Here is a 24,782-nt window from a genome sequence, read left to right on the forward strand (position 1 = left end):
CTAGGCAGCAGAGCAGGTATTACCCTGTCTTAAAAAAATAAGTAAATGCAAATTAAAAACTGGTGTTGCATAAGTTATTAAAATGCACTTTCAACAGGGTCTTCAGAGTCTTTGAGCAAAAGATAGTTATTTGACATTGTGAGCCTCACCATAAAGATCACTATAGCCAGGGAAGTGATAAAAGTCGCCTCGTGTGACCTCTCCTTTGGTGATGTGAGTCAGCATGATGGCCTTCTGCAGAGCTCAGTCAGGTAGCACTCCCATTTTGGGAATACCTTGCGTTCTCCTTTTCAGCTGCGAAGTGTGGTGGTGTGTTCTCAGCAGCCATGGAGGTAATAGTGTCTCTGTGGGATTGATCCATTGGCTTTATGGTTTTTAATTTGTTTAAATGATTGCTTTGCAGGGAGTTGATGAAAGTGGAGATGTTTTTAGAGCCACCTATGCAGCATTCAGATGTTCTCCTATTTCTGGTCTACTGGAAAGCCATGGGATCCAAAAAGTAGGTTTCGATATTTTTTTCCATAGGCAGTTAGTAAGAACATCATGTAAATTGTCCAGGAGTGCCTCATTTGATTCCACCCATTTAGCTTGTTTCACCCAGAGCATTGCTACTCACAGAGCGAGTGTGCATCCGAGAGAAGAGCCTGCCTCACTCACAATGCGCTGTAGCAGACAGTCTTAGTGTCAAGAAGCAGTCAGCTAAACAAAGTGGCGCACTTAGCAGTAAAGACCACAGACTGCCAGTGCTTACAGTCATACTACACTGATGGAGATGAGAGTTTTGTCTATCAGCCGTAGCCAGAAAAACCTGCCATTACTCAAAAACAGTTCAGTGTTTGTGGCATAGTCAGCAGTGTATCTTCATGGGTGACACATCCTTCCAGCTACTATGACCCTCTTAAATGTTAATTTATTCCTATAGCCTTCAAATGTCTCCTAATAACACTAATCCCCCACCTGGCCTCAGCAATATACTTTTTCATTCTAATTGCTGAAGCTTACTGCCTCATTTATTAGACATTCAGACTTAAAGTAAGTTATAGAATGTAGCTGTGAACTCAGAAATGACCATAAAAGAATCTTGAAGCAGCTGTAGCAGTTGTTGCAAACTACACACTTGACTGGGTCTGTATAACAGGCTTTCAGAGGGTTTCTCACTTTTTTTGGAAAGACACACAGTTCTACATGTGTAGTTTAGTTCGTTTCCCAAACCACAACAGAAGCAAAGCAGAAGAATGGGATAAACACACTGTTCAAGTAGAGTTCAACGTATGAGGAGGTATTGCAAAAAGAAACCCAACAAGAAAGACATCCCGTGTCAATCGATCAGAAGACTTAACCTTGTTAAGACAGCAGTACTCCCTAAATTGATCTACATGTTCAACACAGTCCCAATCCAAACCCAAGCTGGGCCCAAAGCAATCTATAGTTAATGCTGTTCCTATCAAACTACCAACGTTATTTTTTACAAAACTGGAAACTACTATGCTAAAATTCATACAAAGCCAAAAAAACAACCTGAATAACAAAAGCAGTCCTAAGCAAGAAGAATAAATCTGGAGGCATCGTGCTACCTGACTTAAAGCATCGTGCTACCTGACTATAGTTTTAAGTCTTCTTGCTTAGGACTACTTTGGGAGGCCTAGACAGGCGGATCACGAGGTCAGGAGATCGAGACCATCCTGGCTAACATGGTGAAACCCCGTCTCTACTAAAAAATACAAAAAGCTAGCGGGGCAAGGTGGCGGGCGCCTGTAGTCCCAGCTACTCGGGAGGCTGAGGCAGGAGAATGGCGTGAACCCGGGAGGCGGAGCTTGCAGTGAGCTGAGATCCGGCCACTGCACTCCAGCCTGGGCGACAGAGCGAGACTCCGTCTCAAAAAAATAAAAAAATATAAAAAAATAAAAAAAACTATACTATAAGGCTACAGTAACCATAACAGCGTGGTAGCAAAACAAAAACAGACATATAAACCAGTGGAACAGAATAGAGAACCCAGAAATAAAGCCACACACCTACAACCATCTGATCTTCAACAAATCAGCAAAAATAAGCAATGGGGAAAGGACTCCCTATTCAATAAATAGTGCTGGAATAGCTGGCTAACCATATGGAAAGGAATGAAATTGGACCCCTGCCTTTCACCACATACAAAGATTGACTCAAGGTGGATTAAATATTTGAACATAAGACCTCAAACTGTAAGAATCCTAGAAGAAAACTTAGGAAACACCACTCTGGACTTTGTTCTTGGGAAAGAATTTTTGACTAAATTCTCAAAAGCAGCTGTAATTAAGAAAAACCAAAAATTGACAAATGGGACCTAATTAAAGAGCGTCTGCACAGCAAAAGAAACTATCCACAGAGTAACAGACAACCTACAGAAGAGGAGAAAACATTCACAAACTGTACGTCTGACAAACATCTGATACCCGGAATCTATACGGAACTTAAAACAATTGAACAAGCCCCAAACAATTCACCCCATTAAAAATGAGCAGAAGACATGAACAGACACTTCTCAGAAGAAGACATACAAGCAGCCAACAAACATGAAACAATGCTCCAATCACTTATCATCAAGAAATGCAAAACTACAATGAGATACCATCTCACAGCCGTCAGTATGGCTGTTATTAAAAAGTCAGCAGCCTGGGCAACATGGCGAAACTCTGTCTCTGCAAAGATACAGAAATTAGCTGGGCATGGTGCCAGTCCTACCTACTTGGGAGGCTGAGGTGGGAGGATTGCTTGAACCCAGGAGGCAGAGGTTGTAGTAAACCAAGATGGTACCACTGCACTCCAGCCTGTGTGACAGGGTGAGACCCTGCCTTCAAAAAAATAAAAAGTCAAAAAACAATAGATGCTAGCAAGTCTGCAGAGAAAAGGGAATGCTTATACATTCAGTGTGAATGTAAATTAGTTCAGCCACCGTGGAGACCAGTTTGGAGATTTCTCAAATAACTGAGAACTACCATTTAACCCAGCAATCCCACTACTGGATGTATGCCAAAAAGAAAGCAAATTGTTCTACTAAAAAGATACATGCACTTGCACATTCATCACCGCACCATTCACAGTATCAGAGATATGGATCAATCCACTGTTGATCACCGGTGGACTGGATAAAGAAATGGTGGATTGGTACATGTATATCATGGAATACTGTGCGGCCATAGAATCAAATCATGTCCTTTGTAGCAACATGGATACAGCTGAAGGCAGTTATCCTAAATGAACTAACACAAGAATAGAAAACCAAATGCCACATTTTCTCACTTATAAGTTGGAGCTAAATACTGGGTACTCATGGACATAAAGATGACAGCAATAGAAAGTGGGGACTACTGGAAGGGAGAAAAGGGCTGAAAAATTAACTGTTGGGTACCTGAGCATTGTGCAGTATACCCAGGTAACAGACTTGCACATGTACCCCCTGAATCTAAAATAAAAGTTGGAAAAGAAAAAAGGAACAACAATAGGCCCAGAGTGGTAAAGATATAGGTGTCATGCATCTATTTTAAAAAGTAAAAAATTGAAATTAATGAGCTAAGCAGTCAGTTGAAGAATGGTGAAACTAATAAATCCAAAGAAAGAAAAAAAAAGTTCTAAAGCAAAATATAGTGAAATTAAAAACAAAGAAATGAGAGAAGATGAACATCTCCAAAGCTGCTTTTTTTGGAAAAAATAATAATAATAGACAAACCTTTGGCAAAATTGACCACAGCAGGAAAAAGACAGTTTTACATAAAAAGCATTTGTCACATGAGAATCTAGCAGAATGAGATTAATCAAAAGTTCAAAAAATTTTTAAGGAATTAAAGGTAAATAAATGTGTTACAAAAAGAATGACTTGAATATCAAAGATTTTTAAATGCCTCTTTCATGAACCCTCAAATATGTTTTCCAAAGTGGTCTTCATGAGTTGTCCTGAGAATTTGTACACCTTACACTGTTGTAGAACTTTGTCCCCTGCCCTGCAAAAAACTGTACCAAAATCTAAGCCCACTTTGTTCTTTGTTCGTTCTAAGATTTAGTGCACAGTTGTAATTAAAATCTAAATTTAGTTAAATAAAACAGAAAAAACTTAAAAATAAATTCATCTGAGTTTTGTTTTAAAATTGAAAGGCTGATTCTGAAATCTCTATAGATATACAAGAGACCTAGAATAATCAGACAATCTTGAAATAGAACAAAGTTGGAGGATTTTACACTTCGTGTTTTCAAAACCTACTACAAAGCCACATTACACAAAACAGTGTGGTTTTGACAGTACCATAGAACTATGGAATAGGATTGAGAGTCCCAAAATAAACCCTAATATTTATAGTCAATTGATTTTTTTTTTTTTTTTTTTTTTAAATAAGGGCACCAAGACAGTTCAATGGGGAAAGAATATTTTTCAACAAATAGTGCCTGGGAGAACTGGATAGCCACATGCAAAAGAATCTGGGTAGACTGGCCGGACGCGGTGGCTCGTGCCTGTAATTCCTGCACTTTGGGAGGCCGAGGCGGGTGGATCACGAGGTCAGGAGATTGAGACCATCCTGGATAACCCAGTGAAACCCTGTCTCTACTAAAAAATACAAATAATTAGCCAGGCGTGGTGGCGGGCACCTGTAGTCCCAGCTACTTGGGAGGCTGAGGCAGGAGAATGGAGTGAACCCAGGAGGCGGAGCTTGCAGTGAGCCGAGATGGCGCCACTGCACTCCAGCCTGGGCGACAGAGCCAGACTCCGTCTCAAAAAAAAAAAGAGGGTAGACTCTTACTGTGTTAGGGTTCTCCAGAGGGACAGAACTAATAGGATATATGTATATATGAAAGGGAGGTTATTGGCTGGGCATGGTGGCTCACGCCTGTAATCCCAGCACTTTGGGAGGCTGAGGTGGGTGGATCATGAGGTCAGGAGATCGAGACCATCTTGGCTAACAGGGTGAAACCCCATCTCTACTAAAAATATAAAAATTAGCTGGGCGTGGTGGCGGGCGCCTGTAGTCCCCGCTACTCGGGAGGCTGAGGCAGGAGAATGGCGGGAACCCGGGAGGCAGAGCTTGCAGTGAGCCGAGATCACGCCACTGCACTCCAGCCTGGACGACAGAGCTAGACTGCGTCTCAAAAAAAAAAAAAAAAGAAAAGGTGGTTATTAGGGAGAATTGACTCACACGATCACAAGGCAAAGTCACACGATAGGCCATCTGCAAGCTGGGGAAGAGAGAAGCCCAGTAGCAGCTCAGTCTGAGTCTAAAAGCCTCAAAAGAGGGAAGCCAGCGGTGCAGCCTTCAGTCTGTGGCCAGAGTGTCAGAGGGCTCCGGGCCAAACACCACGTACCAAGGCTGAAGAACTTGGAGTCTGATTTCCAAGGACAGGAGGGACAGAAGGAAGCATCCAGCGCGGGATAAAAGTGAAAGCCAAGAGACTCAGCAAGCAAGGTCATCTCGCTTTCTTCCACCTGCCTCCTCCTAGCCTCCTGGCAGCTGAGTGGATGTGCTCACCCACATTAGGGTGGGCGTTCCTCTCTCAATTTGCAGACTCAAATGTCAGTCTCCTCTGGCAACACCCTCACAGACACACCCAGAAACAATGCTTTAGCAGCCATCTAGGCCTCCTTCAATCCAATTGAGTTGACACCTAGTATTTGTGGGGTTTTGTTGTTGTTGTTGTTTTGAGATGGAGTCTCGCTCTGTTGCCCAGGCTGGAGTGCAGTGGTTCAATATTGGCTCACTGCAAACTCCGCCTCCTGGGTTCAAGTGATTCTCCTGCCTCAGCCTCCAAGTAGCTGGGACTACAGGCGCCCACCACCACGCTCGGCTAATTTTTTGTATTTTTAGTAGAGATGGGGTTTCACCGTGTTAGCCAGGATGGTTTCAATCTCCTGACCGTGTGATCCGCCTGCCTTGGCCTCCCAAAGTGCTGGGATTACAGGCGTGAGCCGCCGCTCCTGGCCTGAGTTGACACCTAATATTAACCATCGCACTTACCTAGTACCATATACAGAGATTCACTGAAAATCGACCATAGACCATAAACATTAGACCTAAAGCTATAAAACCTCTAAGAGACAACATAGGAATAAATCTTCTTGACCTTAGGCTAAGCATTGGTTTCTTAGATTTGACACCCGTAAAGCACAAGCCACAAAAGAGAAAATAGATTAATTATCAAAATCAAAACCATTTGTGCTTCAAACAAAACCGTCAAGACTGTGAAAGACACAGAATAGGGACAAAAATTTGCAAATGCTATTTTTGCCAAAGGACTTGTATCCAGAGTATGTGAAGAACTCTTACAACCCAGTAAAAAGACAAAGAGCCCAATTTCTTAAATGAGCAGAGGATTTGAATAGACATGCCCCAAAGAAAACATACAAGTGATCAATACACATGTAAGAAGATGCTTAGAATTCCTAGTCATTAGCAAAATGCAATCAAAACGAGAAATCAGGTATCACTTAACACCTTCTAAGATGGCTGTGAAATTTAGAAAAACAGAAAATAACAAGTGTTGGTGAGGATGTGGGGAAATTGGAACCCTCATGCATTGCTGGAGGGAGTGTGAAATGGTACAGCCGCTGTGGAAAATAATTGGGCAGTTTCTCAATAAGCCAAACATAGAATTACTGTGTGACCCAGCAGTTCTACCTCTGGATATACACTAGAAAAATTGAAGCAGATTTTCAAACAAAAACGTGTTCACAACAGTGTTATTTGTAGTAGACAAAAAAGTAGGAACCACCCAAATGTCTGATGGATCGATAAACAAAATCTGGTATATCTGTAAAATGAAACATTATGTGGCAGTGAAAAGGAATGGAGTTACTGGTACATGCTCTATCCAGATGGATGAACCTTGAAAACATTGTGCTAAGTGAGAGAAGCCAGTCACAGAAGCCTCCAGATGTGTGATTCTGTTTACGTGAAATGTCTAGGATATGCAGATCTCCGGAGAGAAAGTGGAGTGTGCTTGCCAGGGGATTAGCTGAGATACTGAGTGTTAGAGTTCCCAGTATGTGCCTAGGGTGTAACATGCAGTGATACTGGTTTTCCCCTCCTCTGTTCTCTTGTGTTTTTGGTATTTGAAGGGGTATAGTTAGGATTTCGTAGTCCCGTAGTGCCCAGTGGTGGTTTTTACCCTTTCCTTTGGTTTTACTCTTTCCTTCCTTCATCTTCTCAGAGTCCAAGTCCATAGTGGTGTAATTCTCTAGTCAGATGCTCTCCTCTCCCTGACCAGTCCTGCTTTTGCCTCCAGGCTCTCAAAAGCCTTGAGCTCAGGCTGACTGGGTTATTACGTTTAAGGTTCTGCGTGGGCAGAAATTAGGCCACTTACATGTTTTAATGTTTAAGTCCAGACTCAGAAATACTGATTCATTGTTAACCTGATTCATTGTTAACTGATTGATTGTTAAGTGATCAGTATTATCAACACTAAATTATTTGATAAAGCTAAGGCTCTTAATATTGGTAACTGTTATCAAATGCTGTTTTAAACATTACAATTGTCCCATGATTGAGCTTTTTACAGGTTGTACACATGCAGGGTGTGTTTATCACTGAGCTATGTGCCCAGGGTCACTGGCTGTGACTGACATTTGGAAGCTAATCATAATGCGAGCTGCCACTGTGGAGTGTCTGGTGCTTGTCTTGTTCTGCCTCCTGTAGCCGCCGCCCCCCTCCCTGTTGTCCGGCCTTTGTCCTGGTACTGCTTGGCCAGCAGAGGGTTCCGTAAGCATGCGAGGGAAGACAATTGCGCGTCTGTGGTTGGACCTTCCTCGTGTAGGTGTTGTACTTGACAGCTTTAGTGCTTTCTGATAACATGTCCCCCCCACAGTAAAGCGTTTATTGTACATTTTAAGGAATATGTCATATAAAGCCTTAGGCAAAAATGTGTTTTGGATCTGGTATAGTAACCCGTTAGAAATGAAATTGTCCAAATTCTTTCAATTAGTGGGAAAACTAGCCAGTGCAAAAGCATTTGTTCCTTTAATTTTTTTCATACCAAGTCTTTGAGCTGGTAATCTAGCTGCCACTGTGTTGAATGATCAGTGTCTCAGTTTCTCTTCTGTGTGTATTTTGTAGGTCTCCATCACATTTTTGCCCAGAGGTAGAGGGGATTATGCCCAGTTTTGGGATGTTGAATGTCACCCTCTTAAGGAGCCTCACATGAAACACACTTTGAGATTCCAGCTCTCTGGACAGGTGAGTAGTACACTGAATTTAAGTAAATCATTATGTGTATTTTAAAAACAGAAAGGAAATTAACACGAAAAATTGACCTGAAAATGCAGAATATAGTCCCATAATCCTAATTTTCTTGTTTGTCTGTATTAATTGGCATGTTTGAGGTCTGAGTTTGGCTGTGTTGTTCGTACAGCCCATGAAACCCATGTTTGACTTAGTTATGTAAGAAACTCTGTGTACGTGTGCATCATGCATGCACGTGGGCACATGAGAGAGAGGAACCAGGCAGTACAGAGTACAGAGCTTGCAATTTAGGGGATTTAAAAATCTTAAATCTCCTTTTAAAAATTTTTAAAGGAAATGGTAGAATTCAAATAAGTAAATGTCCATATATTTTCTTAGTTTTTATTTCTTCTCCCTTATCCTGTGATTTTTCTGTACAGAGCATCGAAGCAGAAAATGAGCCTGAAAACGCACACCTTTCCACGGATTCCCTCATTAAAATAGATCATTTAGTTAAGGCCCGAAGACAAGCTGTGTCAGAGGCTTCTGCTCGCATACCTGAGTATGTTGTTTTGTCATTCTTACGAGTTCTTTACCAGTACTTTATTGAGGAATAGAGTCAGTAAAATGCTTGATGACTTTACCTGAGTTCACATGTGTTACCAGCACTCCAACCACGATACAGAATATTCCTCTCGCCCAGAAATTTCCTGCCTGTCCCTTTGCAGTCAAGATTTGTCCTGTTCTGATTTCTGTCATCATAGATTCGTTTTGTTTGAACTTCACATATATACATATGAATGTATCTATTCTTTGTGTCTGGCTTCTTTTTCTCCACATTCTATTTTTAAGAATTCATTCATGTTATTGAATGTACCTATAGTTCATTTCTTTTTGTTTGGTATTCCATTAAATGAACATATCACAATTTATTCATTTTCCTGTTGACTTTTGGATGTCTTATAATTTGGAACTATTATGAATTAACGTGCTGTGAACATTATTCTGTGTGCATTTCTGAAGATGACATAGATTTTCATTTCTTTTGAGTAAAAATACCTAATTTTACCCAAAATTGCCGGGTCACATGATAACCATGTGTTGAACTTTAAAATAAACTGCCAAATAGTTTTCCCTAAATAGTTGTACCATTTTATGTTCCCGTAAACAGCATATGAAAGTAGATTCTTGGCCGGGCGCGGTGGCTCAAGCCTGTAATCCCAGCACTTTGGGAGGCCGAGACGGGCGGATCACGAGGTCAGGAGATGGAGACCATCCTGGCTAACACGGTGAAACCCCGTCTCTAATAAAAAAGACAAAAAACTAGCCGGGCGAGGTGGCGGGCACCTGTAGTCCCAGCTACTCGGGAGGCTGAGACAGGAGAATGGCGGGAACCCAGGAGGCGGAGCTTGCAGTGAGCTGAGATCCAGCCACTGCACTCCAGCCTGGGCAACAGAGCAAGACTCCGTCTCAAAAAAAAAAAAAAAAAAAAGTAGATTCTTAAAAAGCTTTAAAATGTAAAACTTAACACCAGCCGCATATATAGCTTTAATGAGAATATTATTTAGTATTATACCTAATGAAAATATTTCTTACAATCCTTAATTAGTAATTAGGTCTAATTAGGTTCTTGAGGAAAATGCCTGGAAAGACAATATACGTTAAATATCTGCTGAATTTAATATAAATTTATTCATTTACTTTTTGGGAGCCAGTAATGCATTTGGAAGAAATTAGAGCCCTTTAAAGAATGCGTGTTCTTGGCACACTCCCTCTGGGCTCTTATGCCTCACTTCTCTCTTGCTCTCCAAGCCCGGCGCCTCCACGTCTCCCTTCTGGAGACACAGCCTCGCCAGCCCACAGCTCACACCGGCTGGGGGGAAACAAACAAGAAACGGGGAGAAGTTATGGAGGCAGCTTGGTCTGTGAAACCTGGGAAGAACTTGCCTGAAAGGGGACATTTAAGTTGAGGAGGATGAGTGGAAATTGCCTAGGTGAGGAGGGTGGGAGAAGTTCAGTGTGAGAGGGGAGTTGGGGGGGGCAAGGCCAGAGCTGGGCCTGGGAGGTGGTTGCTCTTCTGGAGAGCTGGGAAGTCGGGAGTGACATGATCAGGTGTGCGTGTATAGGAGGAGTGACATGATCAGGTGTGCGTGTATAGGAGGAGTGACATGATCAGGTGTGCGTGTATAGGAGGAGTGACATGATCAGGTGTGCAGTGTATAGGACAATCCCCTGGCTGTGGTATGACTGATGGGATGGAGGTAAGGAGGGGCTATTTTAAAGGAGTCCAGGAGTAAAATAGTGTCAAGGAATAGGAAGAGAATGGGCAGACTGGAGATAGGAGGGCCTCTGCGATGGACTGGATGAAGGGTGATGGCTGTGAGAAGGTCGGCTCCCGGATACCATTCAGCAAACACAAGTGGAGGATCAGGTTTGAGGACAAAAATCACAAGTTCATTTTTGTATTTGTGGAGACTGAAGGTGTTTGAGCTATCCTGAGGGACCATTGTGTAGTGACTGAATAGATAGGGCTGGTGGGGGTTGCCAAGCTAGGTGTGAGGGGAAGGTCCGATGCGCAGAGAGTTGGGGGTGGAGGGGAGCCTGCGGTGACCCGGGAGTGGCCGGAGAAAGGGGGAGGCAGATGTGCAGGGTTCAGGAAGCCCAGGCAAGAGCCAGTGGCACCGCCAGCAAACATTGCCTGGAGGCCATACCTGCATCAGGCGCTTGGAGCAGCCTGTGTCCCTGTGATAGTGAAGTACAGTCGGTACTGCAGCGTGAGGGGCCAGGTGAAGTGAACTGAGTTAAAGGGCCACCTTCACACAAACTGGGCTTCTGGCAGGTAGAGACCCCGGCTGTGAGGAGACTGAGGCCTGTCCCGCACACTTTGTGAGAGGATTCCTGCTGTCATCTTCTTCACATAAATTAGATAAGTTGTCGTTACAAAACTTATATTTGAAAATAAATCGCCAGGAAAAACACAAATTAATGCAATACTACATAATTTTAATATATAAAAATAGTTTAAGTTACTGTGGATTTCAAATTCTTAACTTTTACATCTATTTCCAAAGCAGGCAGCTTGATGTGACTGCTCGTGGAGTTTATGCCCCAGAGGATGTGTACAGGTTCCTGCCGACTAGTGTGGGGGAATCACGGACACTCAAAGTCAATCTGCGAAATAATTCTTTTATTACACACTCAGTAAGTTGGAAATATTACTATGGGTTTTGGAAAAATAAATGCATTCAACTTGGGTAACAAACATTTTCCTGATGATTCTAACAAGCATTTTCCTGATGATTCTATAGACTATATTTAAGTCGTAGTAATGAGGTAATTTTTAAAAATGCAGTTATAAGGCCAGGTGCAGTGACTCACACCTGTAATTCAGGACTTTGGGAGGCCAAGGCAGGGGGATTGTTTGAGCCCAGGAGTTTGAGACAAACCTGGGCAATATAGTAAGACTCCATCTCTACCAAAAAAAAAAAATTAACAGGGCATGGTGGCACATACCTGTAGTCCCAGCTACTTGGGTGGGGGCTGAGATGAGAGGATCACGTTAGCCTGGAAGGGTGAGGCTGCAGTGAGCCATGATTGTGCCACTGCACTTCAGCCAGGGTGACAGAGCAAGACCCTGCTCCCATCCCCCCCAGAATTCCTTAATATTGTATTTGAAAATAAACCCACTGGAAGTTTATAACCCTTTACTTGAAAACCAAAAATTTGTTTTTATATTTTAATTTTTAACTTTTTCTTTTTCTTCTGTACACACATATTTCTGGACAGCCTTTACTTTAGTTAAAACTAGATTAAATTCATGTTAAAATTTTCTTAAATATGCTTTCATTGCCTTAGCATTTGTTGTCCTACCTAATTTTGTGGCAACACCTAAATTTATGAAATGTATCTGTAATAAATAAATGCGTGGTATGCTTATATATGCTAGAAGATCTAATTTTCATAACTTTATAAAGTGTTTTCTGTTAACTTCCAGCTGAAGTTTTTGAGTCCCAGAGAGCCATTCTATGTCAGACATTCCAAGTACTCTCTGAGGTAAGTTTATCGCAGATCGCAGTGTTCTCATCAGCAATGCAGGACTTTCGTTTCTTGGGAGTTGGGGCTTGTGAGGTCTCCTCTGCTGCAGGTCCTCCAGATTCCTCACCAGCACCGAACAGCATTAATCAAATGAGTCTTTGCAAGTAGAAGCAGAGAAAAGGAGCCTGCAGGGGGACAGCTCCTGACTGTCCGTGGTGCACTTAGCGGTGCCGCAGGGCGCAGCATTTGGGCTGGTGTGACTCCTCCCACCCAGGATTTGCAGCCACATAAATCTTAGAGCTGTAATCATCTTAAGATTGACTTTTAGAGTAATTCCTGTTTCAAATGTTATTTTCACTGGTATGCTAAGAGTCAAGGACTTAGATTTTCATTAATTGGGACAAAAACCTTTCCAGGTTAATTGGGAAAACTTTTATTGTGGTGTTTTTCAATTGTCATTCTTCAGACACCGCTTACTATTCTTAATCAGGGCCTCATTTTCTTATCATCCTTGCTAATTTTCTTTTCTATATGATTCACGTTTAGGTTGAACTCTCGAACTGGGTTGTCATTGTTATTTAGGACTTAATAGTAGGGTTCTGTTGGACTTAATGCTGAAGAATAATTTTAATTTCATCTTTGAATCCTTAAGTCCTTTAATTATTGTAAAGTCTCTCATTTTAGCATCAGGCACTATTCCAGAAACATGTTCTATTCTGTGAAAATGTGGACCACTCTGCAAACATTCTAGGCCTGCCGTTTATTCACTTACTAAGACCAGTGGTACTGTGCCACTGAAGTTCACTCACAGCCCTGGATACTGGAAAGATGGCTTGATTGAAGACTGTTCCTTCTACCTTACTCTTTCTTTTTATTCTTTTATCTCTCACACCACCTCTTCCTTCTGTGGACTATAAAATATTTTAATATGCTTGAGGGCTAAACCCTTCCTTTCGCTCCCAGGAGACTGACCTAAAGACACAAACTATAGATTTTAGTTCTGAAAATTCAACAATGAATACATCTAAAAATTATCATAAACTTGATAAACTCTTTGGCCTCAGTTTCCTTATTTGTAAAATGGGGATGCCAGTGCTAGCTACTGACAGCATAGAATTGTGAGGAATATAAGAGATGTGGTAATAATGCCCAGACATAGCAGGTGTCAGTGTCAGTATCTTCATCATCATCATCATCATGATCATCATCAAATCTCCCCTGTAGGTGACCTTGGCTGGCAGGATGCATCAACACTCACTCTACAGATTTTGATAGAACCTCATTTTATTATCAGTGTGTCTTCATTTAATCCCTATGACAACTACATAGATGAGAAAGGCCCAAGTTTAAAAATCAGCCAAATCCAAGTTTTCCGACTTCTGTTCTCCAAGTTCTCCTCTCATAGTAGTCTGTGGATCTCTCCAGTTATTGTATGCTGCCCCAATTGATTTGAGACTAGTGAGTGATGCTCTAGTGTGTGTAATAATAGGTTGGAACTACTAACATACATACATGGTAACACGACTGCAGAGGCAATTAGTTTATTCAGAAAAAGATCATTTAAATTTCTAATTGTTGTAACTATTTTTAGTAACTGAATACAAATAGATACTGAATAATTTATCCTGAACACTATTATTATCTAAACTCAAATTGTATCGTACCTGCATTATTCATTCTCCTTCCTCAGATTGGTTCATATCCCACATCTTCACCAGCAAAATGTTTTGCAGGGTATGTTTTTAAACATGCAGTGGATCAATGGAATACTTCTGTAAAAACTGGCATCCATCTGTCACAAACTGGAAGGACTTTAGATTTTTATTTCAAGGAGCTCTTCTTACCTTAAAAAATATTTTTTTAGGCCAGGTGCAGTTGCTCACACCTGTAATCCCAGCACTTTGGGAGGCCGAGGCAGGCGGATCACGTGAGGTCAGGAGTTTGGACCAGCCTGGCCAACATAATGAAACCTCATCTCCACTAAAACTACAAAAATTAGCCACACATGGTGGGAGGCGCCTGTAATCCCAGCTACTTGGGAGGCTGAGGTGGGAGAATCTCTTGAACCTCGGAGGCGGTTGTTGTAGTGAGCTGAGATCATGCCACTGTACTCCAGCCTGGGCAACAAGAGTGAAACTCTGTCTCAAAAATAAATAATAAATAAATAAATAAATAAAATATTTTTCAAAGCTTCTAAACAAAGTTTCATTTAAAAAATTATCTTGAATAGGCCGGGCGCGGTGGCTCAAGCCTGTAATCCCAGCACTTTGGGAGGCCGAGATGGGCGGATCACGAGGTCAGGAGATCGAGACCCTCCTGGCTAACACGGTGAAACCCCGTCCCTACTAAAAAATACAAAAAACTAGCTGGGCGAGGTGGCGGGCGCCTGTAGTCCCAGCTACTCGGGAGGCTGAGGCAGGAGAATGGCGTAAACCTGGGAGGCGGAGCTTGCAGTGAGTTGAGATCCAGCCACTGCACTCCAGTCTGGGCGATAGAGCCAGACTGCGTCTCAAAAAAAAAAAAAAAAAAAAATTTATATTGAATAGTACCAACTTTAAAAAAAGAATATTTACGTATACCCCATCCTCATCTGTAGTTTTGATAAAGCATCATTATTTAAAATAGCTTGTTAAATCGCAGCTTTATGTCACTCTTCTCCATTTTATGGGTAGGTATGAGGCAGGCAAAAATTTCCTGCAGTTAAATATTCATTTTCCAACTTCCATTATTGAATACGTCGTCATTTCAAATTCTTTTTTGATGTTATATTCTTTGCTTAATTTGCCTTCACAGATTTTTTTTACAGAATTGCTTTTCTGCCAAAATTTGTGGGCCAATTCAGATTTGACTCTTTGCAGAGAAAGAACCTAAGCCTATTTCATCACAATGGTGCTGCAGATGGCGGAGTCTGTTTCTGACATGGAGTGTAGGGACAAGACCAGCCGAGTGGGAATCAGACAAGGGGATTTTTGAAAGATGCCTAGAACATTTTTAATGAGAAGCTCAAATTTATAAATGAGATGACATTTTGCTTAGCTTCAACTTGTTTTCTATAAACCACTTTTGAGATACGAAATGTGTTCCTTGCTGGTCATGTAAAAGTAGACATTTTTGTGGACGTGAACTTGTAGACTTGCCGTTCCAGTGCTTGAAATTAAGAGTCATAAATTACAGCACTGCATTCCTGTGCAGCCTGTGTCATGTTAATGGCATCAGAAGGAACTTAGAAACATGAGAAACTATTTTTAAATTAAGCAAAATTTGGACAGTTCAATTAAGTTAGCATTTAAAATAGTATCGCAAGGTGCATAGTTTGTACTCTGAACATATTTAAATCTTTTTAAACTTTGATGCTTTGAAGATAAATTTGAATGAAATAATTTTATACTTTATTAGTGGCAGACACTTAAGTTATTCTGATGATGGTGAGTTTCCAGAAAATCTTCATCGATACTATCACTATGGGATTATAGGGTAAATGCATAATAGTATCGATTTCAGCAATAGCTTTAATAGCAGCAGCTCATTGTAAATTTGGTAAAGTATGAGTAAGAAAATCATGTGTATGGGCCGGATGCGGTGGCTCAAGCCTGTAATCCCAGCACTTTGGGAGGTCGAGAGGGGCGGATCACGAGGTCAGGAGATCGAGACCATCCTGGCTAACACGGTGAAACCCCGTCTCTACTAAAAAATAAAAAAAATTAGCCGGGCGTGGTGGCGGGCGCCTGTAGTCCCAGCTACTCGGGAGGCTGAGGCAGGAGAATGGCGTGAACCCGGGAGGCGGAGCTTGCAGTGAGCTGAGATCCGGCCACGGCACTCCAGCCTGGGCGACAGAGCGAGACTCCATCTCCAAAAAAAGAAAAAAATCATGTGTATGAAGTACTAATTCTGTGATCTGTTTAACCAAATGAACTTAACTCTGGGTTACAGGAAACGTTTAAAGTAAAATTTTAGGCAAAGAAAGGTGGAAACACCGGCTCCTTTATAACAGAGAATGACCTGTGTTGACCTTGGAGAAGCAGCGGGACAGTAGAGGCAGATGCCACAGTAACCCCAGTGACAGTTCTTACCACAGATCTGAAGTCATAGGCACTTACGGCATTGTGTGCTGTTATATTTGTCCCAAACACGAGACACTGTGACTTTAGACAAAGGCTTACAAAACATAATTGCCAGATGAGAGCAACAGTTAGCTTGCCTTGGCAGTGGAACAAAATCTGTGTTCTTAAAGCCCTGAGAAGCAATTCCCAGCCTTTAGTTAATCACAGTTTTCATTTGTTAGATCACCCTGTGCTCTATGACACCATTGACTATACATTTCCAAAGTAATAATAGGAATATAGTCATCTGCAGGGTACAGGAGATAATTACTTACAAAGAAGCACTTTTTCCAAGGCCCCCGGGAGCCATGGGGCTGCTCTCTGTAAGCTCCGGCACTAGCCCAGGAAAGCGGCTGTTCCTTATAGGCTGTCAACTGATTCTAGCTGAAGGAGGCAGAAGAGTTCCCCCAAGAAGGTGCAGGGGTTTTGCCCAGTGCGGAGGTCGGTAAACACGAATGTATGATAAATTATAAGTGAGGTAATAGGGAAAAGGAAACATTGCAACAAGTTTTTTTGTAAGGGTTCTTTTTTAGGTTCTAAGTGATGATCTCTTTCTTATATCTTTTTTAAAAGATTTGTTTATGTTTCTACTTAGTCCCAAAAAGCATCTTTCTCTTAACCTGTTGTTTCATGCACATCTAATCCCAGCTGAGGTGTGGTAGCTAATAGGTTTCACCTCAACTGTGCCCTCATGTCCTTGCACAGTGCAGGGTGCACAATCCTGGCAGACCTTGCCTGTCATTTGAGAGAGAAGGACAATTCCTAGAAAAGTGACAAGCCAAGGAACAGAGTTACCATTGAGCTGCAGTGACTTCTCACCCATATGTGGGAACCAATTTTATTACCTTTTTCAGTTTCTTTGATAATGGTGTTACCTTGTATGTGCTAATGTACTGGCTTTTTTTTTTCTGTAGAAAGTGTTCCTTTAAAAAAATATTTCGGGCCGGGCATGGTGGCTTACGCCTGTGATCCCAACATTTTGGGAGGCCAAGACGGGCGGCTCATCTGAGGTCAGGAGTTCAAGATCAGCTTGGCCAACATGTGAAACCCTGCCTCTACTGAAAATACAAAAAGTAGGCCAGATGCGGTGGCTCACGCCTGTAATCCCAGCACTTTGGGAGGTCAAGGAGGGCAGATCATGAGGTCAAGAGATCAAGACCATCCTGGCCAACATGGTGAAACCCTGTCTCTATTAAAAATACAAAAATTAGCTGGGCGTGGTGGCGGGCACCTGTAGTCCCAGCTACTCAGGAAGCTGAGGCAGAAGAATTGCTTGAACCCGGGAGGCAGAGGTTGCAGTGAGCCGAGATCGTGCCATTGCACTCCAGCCTGGCGACAGAGCGAGACTCCGTCTCAAAAAAAAAAAAAAAAAGTAACTGGGCCTGGTGACGTATGCCTGTATGTAGTCCCAGCTACTCAGGAGGTTGAGTCAGGAGATTGGCTTGAACCAGGGAAACAGGTTGCAGTGAGCTGAGATTGTGCCACTGCACTCCAGCTTGGGCGACAGAGTGAGAATCCATCTGAAAAAAAAAATGTTTTGAAAGAAAAGAAAGAAGTATAGTTGCTAGAATTTGTAGGTTCCACTAAGCCCTTTCCATGTAGATAGGGCCTGCAGGGAGTTGGGGGTTGAGTGTGCACAGCCTGATGGCCTCTCTGCTCCCTCGATGTGTTTCTGCTCTGCGTGCCTTTGCAGATAAATCCATCATAGCTAGAGAGAGGATCTGAACTAGACCTCCCCACTGGATTCAGAGGACTTTCCTGCTACCTTTTCCCGTGTGTGTGTGTGTGTAGATTAAATTAGTTTTTAATAATAGTACTACAAAGTACTTTTTAAAGTATATCCATCTTGCTGGGAGTGTTCTATAGCTGTATTAAATGTTATGGTTCTTTCTAAATTGCATTCCAGTTTGTTCAGTGTATCTGTAAATCTAAAGCAGATGATATATTTTAATCACAATAGACTTAAATTTTCAGTTTGATATAGAACAGTTCTATATTCTGTGATGAAATTTGTTAATAATGAGTTCTTCCAGAGATTTGTTTTGGGATATTTTATTATTTTTAGTAATTCATAAGTTATAATGCCTCTTAAATAGGCAAATGATACTATATATATCCAAGTATTGACCACCAACATGAAACAGAAAATTGTAGCTAATGCCATGGACCAGGTTAGATTTTTTTTAAAAGGTACGTTATCTTTGACATGGTAAAACAAGTGTAATGCGTTGGGGAAAAATCACCCAGCCTTTAAATAAAAATATAGAGAGATATACATACACACCTTTGCGCTATATAGATATATTTAAGAACATACGTTATCTGTATTATCAGTTATATCCAGGAAAAGGCTTTGAAATACTGAAGCTGTTTTCTAAACTTCGTGCCTGGTGTACTCTTGTGCACCCAAGAGCCGACACTGCTGGGTTTTTCAGGACAGATGCTGGAAACCGAAACGTCCATCACTTCTGGTCGCCAGGCTTTAAAACACACAGCTCAGAGACAATTCTAAGGGGTGAAGTACCTTCCCCTGAGCTCGGAACGTCCACTTAAAAACAGCTGAGCCTTGAGGTTGATGACATCACATGGGCTGTGTGTAATACACTGTGAATAACTTGTTAAATTGCATATTTTGAGGTGCATTTTGAAGCTCTTAGGACATAGTTTTAGGGACAAAAATAAACCCCCCAGAATACTATTTTTAACCATAGGGCACTCATTACCTGCCTCTTTATACTGTAATCTGAAAGTAAAGTTTCTAGAATATTTTTGATGAAAGTTTTGAGCCAGGCGTGGTGGCTCACGCCTGTAATCCTAGCATTTTGGGAGACGAAGGCGGGCGGATCACTTTAGGTCAGGAGTTTGAGATCAGCCTGGCCGACATGGTGAAACCCCGCCTCTACTAAAAACACAAACGTTAGCTGGGCGCGGTGGCGGGCGCCTGTCATCCCAGCTACTTAGGAGGCTGAGGCAGGAGAATTGCTTGAACCCGGGAGGCTGAAGTGGGGTGCCATTGCACCCCAGCCTGGGCGTCAGGAGTGAAACTCCGTCTCAAAAAAAAAAGAAAAAAGTTTCATATGAATTTTAGAGCAAAACCTGCACAGCCCATTAATGATAGGGTTGGGACAAGTTGTTTTAATGTTTCCAGTACAATGTGCTATCTGGACTGAGTAAAACGGGCAATTAGGGTGTTCCCGAGCCCTTTCTTAGGTAGATAGCGTTTGCAGGCAGAATATAAAGCTGTATATATGACAGTTTAGAAATCTTATTTTCGTTTTTATATATTGATAGTTACTGGATAGCCAGGAATATATATGTATGTAATACTGTTTTAATCCAATTTTAGATTTTTCTCTCCTTTGTGTCATTTTCTCATTAAATAATAGCATCAAAGAAACTATAAATACATTTAAGCTTAATGTGGCTTGACTGAGCTCTTTCGTCAACACCCGAGCCAGGCGCTGTGCTGCTGTGCTGCCTGGGACAGGGTTGCGGGTACTGTCACAACATGCTGCTGTCATGTGCCTCTCTCTTTCCAGAGCCCAGCATTACATCAACATGCCCGTGCAGTTCAAACCGAAGTCCGCAGGCAAATTTGAAGCTTTGCTTGTCATTCAAACAGATGAAGGCAAGAGTATTGCTATTCGACTAATTGGTGAAGCTCTTGGAAAAAATTAACTAGAATACATTTTTGTGTAAAGTAAATTACATAAGTTGTATTTTGTTAACTTTATCTTTCTACACTACAATTATGCTTTTGTATATATATTTTGTATGATAAATTGGATATCTATAAATGTAGATTTTTTTTTTTACAAGCTAATACTGAAGACTTGACTGAAATATCATGTATCTAGCCTACAGTATTATACTTAACTTTTACAGGTGAGAAGAGAGTTCTCTGTTTGCACTGATTATGATATTCTGAATAAATATGGAATATATTTTAATGTATATCCAGAAGTTTTTCAGTTAGCTTGTCTTTTTCTATAATGTCATACAGAAATTAAATATCACTTTATTCTGTTAATTATTTTCAAGCTTCTGTGTCTGTTCTGTGATTTTTATTCTCCATCGCACAGTTTCCTTTCTCCTAAGAAATTCCTTCTCTGTTCCACTTTTAGCCAGTTGCCCAGAGTAGAAAGGACAATCTGCTTTTCAAGCAGCTGGCTATTTTACCGAGGGGAAGCCTTCATAGTCTGTGCAAACACAGTGAAGAGGTTCCCACGTTGGTACCTTGAGTGTTTACATCTCCTCTGACCTCACATACTGTGTGTAAAGCTAGACAGGACAACTGCTGCAGAAGCTGGTACAGATGGGGTAGGTTCCAGTGGGACACAGGGAGGGAAACAGCAGGCCCCGAGAGCTGTCTATGGTAGGCTTGAGGTCGAGGCAGTGACACAGTTTTTTGTTTTTGTCTTTTTTGTTTGAGACAGAGTCTCGCTCTGTCGCCCAGGCTGGAGTGCAGTGATGCAATCTCAGCTCACTGCAAGCTCCGCCTCCCGGGTTCCCGCCATTCTCCTGCCTCAGCCTCTCGAGTAGCTGGGACTACAGGTGCCGCCACCACGCCCGGCTAATTTCTTGTATTTTTAGTAGAGACGGGGTTTCACCATGTTAGCCAGGATGGTCTCGATCTCCTGACCTTGTGATCTGCCCATCCTGGCCTCCCAAAATGCTGGGATTACAGGCATGAGCCACTGCGCCCGGCCAGTGACACGGTTTTACCCAGGAGGAACGTAGTTATTAATTGCTCTTCTCACCATTATTAGAGAGTCTCCTGATGAAGCTTTCTGAGCCCCAGCTCATTGCCTTTGACTTTGAAGCAACAAAATCCCAGATTTGTGTAGTTGCTCCGGGATGATCACAGTTGGATATTATGTGGAGCAGAAAGACCTTGGGGCTTGTAGAAAGCTGGCCGGAAGACTTAAACCAATTCCAGTTTAAGAGTAATGACTGTGAGCTTGGGAGAAAAACAGATCCCTTTTCCCTTTTTCCACTTCACTTCACTTTTGCTGAGTAATGTTTGCTTAGAAATCAAATTTGTAAAAACATTTTTTTCCACAAGTTAAACAGGTGGTACTTTTACTGATACTGCTTGACTTCTAGATTTTGTGCATGAAATATGGGATGACTTCACACTTGAATTTGTGCTTATTGAACAACATTCAGCCTTAAAAGTTTTAAAACCGTGCTATTGTGTTTTAAGACTGTTTGCCATGGTCTTTTAAGTGTTTGCCAAGGTCAGTTCATAGCAGTCATAATAGTTTCAATTCTGTGTAACTGTTACTTTGCCTTTCAATTTATACTCAGAAGGTCAAAAAACAGGGTTAAACGACAAAACTATAAAGATGACTCTTATTTATTTATTTATTTTAAGACAGAGTTTAGCTCTGTCGTCCAGGCTGGAGTGCAGTGGCACAATCTCGGCTCACTATGACCTCCACCTGGAGTTCAAATGATTCTCCTGTCTCAGCCTCCCGAGTAGCTGGGATTACAGGCGCCCACCACTATGCCAGCTAATTTTTGTGTTTTTAGTAGAGACAGGGTTTCGCCATGTTGGCCAGGCTGGCCTCAAACTCCTGACCTCAGGTAATCTGCCCGCCTCTGCCTCCCAAAGTGCTGGGATTACAGGCGTGAGCCACTGTGCCTGGCCAAAAGTGACTCTCCTTTAAAAGTGACTTTTAGGGATCTGCAGTTTGTCCTATGCCTCCGTGATTTGGAAACATGATGCTTGGCGTTTGAAGAGCAGGTGGGTATGGACAAATGATTTGTGCAACCAGTCACCACTCCTAAAGCAAACGCAGACTACGCTGTCTTCAACACAGCTGCCAGCGTGAGAGCAGTGCCCAGGCAAGGTCGTTGCAGAAGCTTGGCTTTAGCAAGCCTCCTGTCTGAAATCTGTCTCCGTTCTTCCCCATCCCTTCCCACACTGATGTCTTCAGTCTCCACCTCTCCTCTGAGCTCCAGACTCGTGGGTCCAGCCAGATGCTTCCATTTGGTTGTCATGTAGGCGGCTCAAACTTCTGATTCTCTCCCTGCCTCACGGGCTTCGCCTTGCTTTCCTCATTCTACCAGCCCATTTCCTCACCCTCAAGCCCTCACATCGCTCCCTCTAAATTGTGCCTCTAACAAATCCTCATCCATCCGTCTCAGCGCTGGCCACAGCAGCCTCACTCAGTCATCTCTGTGGCCACTGCAGTCATCTCCTCACCAGACCACCTGCTTGCTCTTAGCTCCAGATCATTCTCTCCACAGAAGACAGGGTTATCTTTTGAAAGAGGTAAACCAGAGCCTAGGTTCCCTGCTCATATGTGAGGACAGTCACCTGTACATGGCATAAAGCCCAGATTCGTCCCTGTGGTTTGGAGGTCCTCACCCCCGGCCACTGCCATCCCCCTGAGCTCCAGCTGAGTGGCCTCCCTGCTCTTCCAGCCAGCTCAGTGCTCACGTCTCAGGTTCTTCCCCAGGCTTTGGCGTGGCCAGCTCCGCTTCTCAGAGAGGCTCTCCTGCCCCATCCAAGGCAAGCTCCTCCTCCGCGCATCGCACCGTCCGTTGTGGGTGGCCTTCGTGTCCGCCGCATGTGTTCCTACTTGTTTGCCCTCCCTCCTGTGGAATGTAAGGTCTGCATGACATGACACCTGGCCGACCCTGCGCGCACGCATCCTCAGCACCTGGACAGCCTCGCGTGGCCTGCAGGAGTGTGACTGACCGCCCAGTGGCTCTGGTGCGTTTGCCACACTCTCCTGTTCTGGGAGGCTGGCTGCTCACCGCCCTGCTGCAGATGCCCAGCTGTTTCTCCCCACTCCCAGTAAACACTCTTCTCGAGAGAGCTTCCACCTTTTCCCCAAGATTTCTTACTGGTTTCTTACGCGTCTCCAGGACATGTTTCCTAGTAGTCACAGCTAAATGTATACTGGTGCTTCAATGTGCCAAGCAGTGTCCTAAGTGCTCTGTGTCTGCTGTGGTACTTAATTCTCAACAGCTTCATGGAGAGTGGGCTTTTTATGGCGGAGGGACCTGCGAGTGGAGAGGAGGGACACAGCCCTTCCTCCTACGGTGGTCTGTCCACAGTGGCATCTGTGGACAGAGATGAATTTATAGGAGGCTGGGGCTGGGGCTGGTCTGGCCCACGGAGTTGATACTTGTATTGCGTAAAGAAAGTAAGGCTCAGAGGGTTAAGTAATTCACCAAAAGTCACACAGTTAAAACGTTTGAGCTGGGATTCAAACCTTGTTTTTTTCTGACTTAGGTACCCAGTCACAGATGGTAGAAACTGTTCTCAGCGTAGAAAACATGGAGCATTAGTGTACGGCTGCTTCTAAAAGCTGTTTGGTTGTAAAGCAGACCTAAGATTGCAAATTAATGTGTCCTGCAGCTAAGATTACTGGAGTCCACAGGAGTGAGGATACGTCTCTTGTCAAGCAGGTAAGACATTCCGCAGGCAAAACTTAAAGTTCTGTACAGCTCAGTGATGATGAATGTGCATCATTACTGATTTAATGAGTGCAGAGACAAGACTGTGTAAGAGGGCAGCTGTTTTTAGTTTTTAGTAAAACTGAGGTTGGGATGATTCTTTATATGCAATACATAGATTTTATGGGACACAGATTTCTGGGCAGAATTACACTGGGCTGTTTCTCACAACTGTGAACTTGTTCTCTTAACGAACATTCCCCCTTTTCAATTCAGTATTAAGTTTTTAAATTTTGATACTTAACATGATAGATTATTTCATAGAAGACTGATGAAAGCCTTGCTCTAAAGTGAAAAACTGTTTTCCTAGCCTCTTCCGGAATTAGATCATTTTTTAATATGTCTTTTTCATTAATGAAAACCCACTTGTCAGTTCTCTTAAAGGTACATTTCCTGGCCACTGCACGCTTTTGATACCCAACTTGGTTAGGATGTGTGGGTTTCATATTGATGCTTCCTAAACTCTCAGAGCAGATTCACTTGGCATCTGATAAATTTTACTCACTCTTTAACTTTTATGCAAGTTTTTAGGTTTGCTAGTTGGCTTTTATTGAATTTCAAAATGCCACTTAGCAAACCCCACAAACACAGGCCCGGCTTCTTGTCAGTTCACCTGTCAGGTGTCACTGCCATACACACTTAGGACTCCTTGCTCCACACGTCCTTCCAGGTCCAAAAATCCCACAGGACCACTTTAGGGGAAATTGTTTGATGCGAATTTTTTTTTTTTTTTTTTTTTTTGAGGCTGAGTCTCGCTCTGTCGCCCAGACTGGAGTGCAGTGGCGCAATCTCGGCTCACTGGCAAGCTTTGCCTCCCGGGTTCACGCCATTCTCCTGCCTCAGCCTCCCGAGTAGCTGGGACTACAGGCGCCCGCCACCTCGCCCGGCTAGTTTTTTGTATTTTTAGTAAAGACGGGGTTTCACCATGTTAGCCAGGATGGTCTCGATCTCCTGACCTCGTGATCCGCCCATCTCGGCCTCCCAAAGTGCTGGGATT

General features: G+C 42.7%; 1 protein-coding gene across 13 annotated transcripts in view; it reads left to right on the top strand.

Annotated features, from left to right (window-relative positions):
* Positions 1 to 24,782, top strand: part of CEP192 (centrosomal protein 192) — a 192,651-nt gene that overhangs the window by 121,215 nt on the left and 46,654 nt on the right. For 6 of the 13 annotated variants that reach the window (XM_030925749.1, XM_030925759.1, XM_030925756.1 and 3 more), the window contains 7 exons: positions 404 to 499; positions 8,073 to 8,192; positions 8,618 to 8,739; positions 11,249 to 11,378; positions 12,172 to 12,230; positions 19,852 to 20,197; positions 23,562 to 23,737. In XM_030925749.1, the coding sequence (XP_030781609.1) occupies positions 404 to 499; positions 8,073 to 8,192; positions 8,618 to 8,739; positions 11,249 to 11,378; positions 12,172 to 12,230; positions 19,852 to 19,990 (666 nt within the window). In that variant the 3' untranslated portion in view covers positions 19,991 to 20,197; positions 23,562 to 23,737. Of the gene's footprint in view, positions 1 to 403; positions 500 to 8,072; positions 8,193 to 8,617; positions 8,740 to 11,248; positions 11,379 to 12,171; positions 12,231 to 19,851; positions 20,276 to 23,561; positions 23,738 to 24,782 lie in introns of those variants that run through there. The other 7 variants (XM_030925755.1, XM_030925761.1, XM_030925758.1 and 4 more) reach the window with 4 other exon arrangements.

The sequence above is a fragment of the Rhinopithecus roxellana genome, chromosome 21 (genome assembly GCF_007565055.1).
Source record: "Rhinopithecus roxellana isolate Shanxi Qingling chromosome 21, ASM756505v1, whole genome shotgun sequence".
Lineage (NCBI taxonomy): Eukaryota > Metazoa > Chordata > Mammalia > Primates > Cercopithecidae > Rhinopithecus > Rhinopithecus roxellana.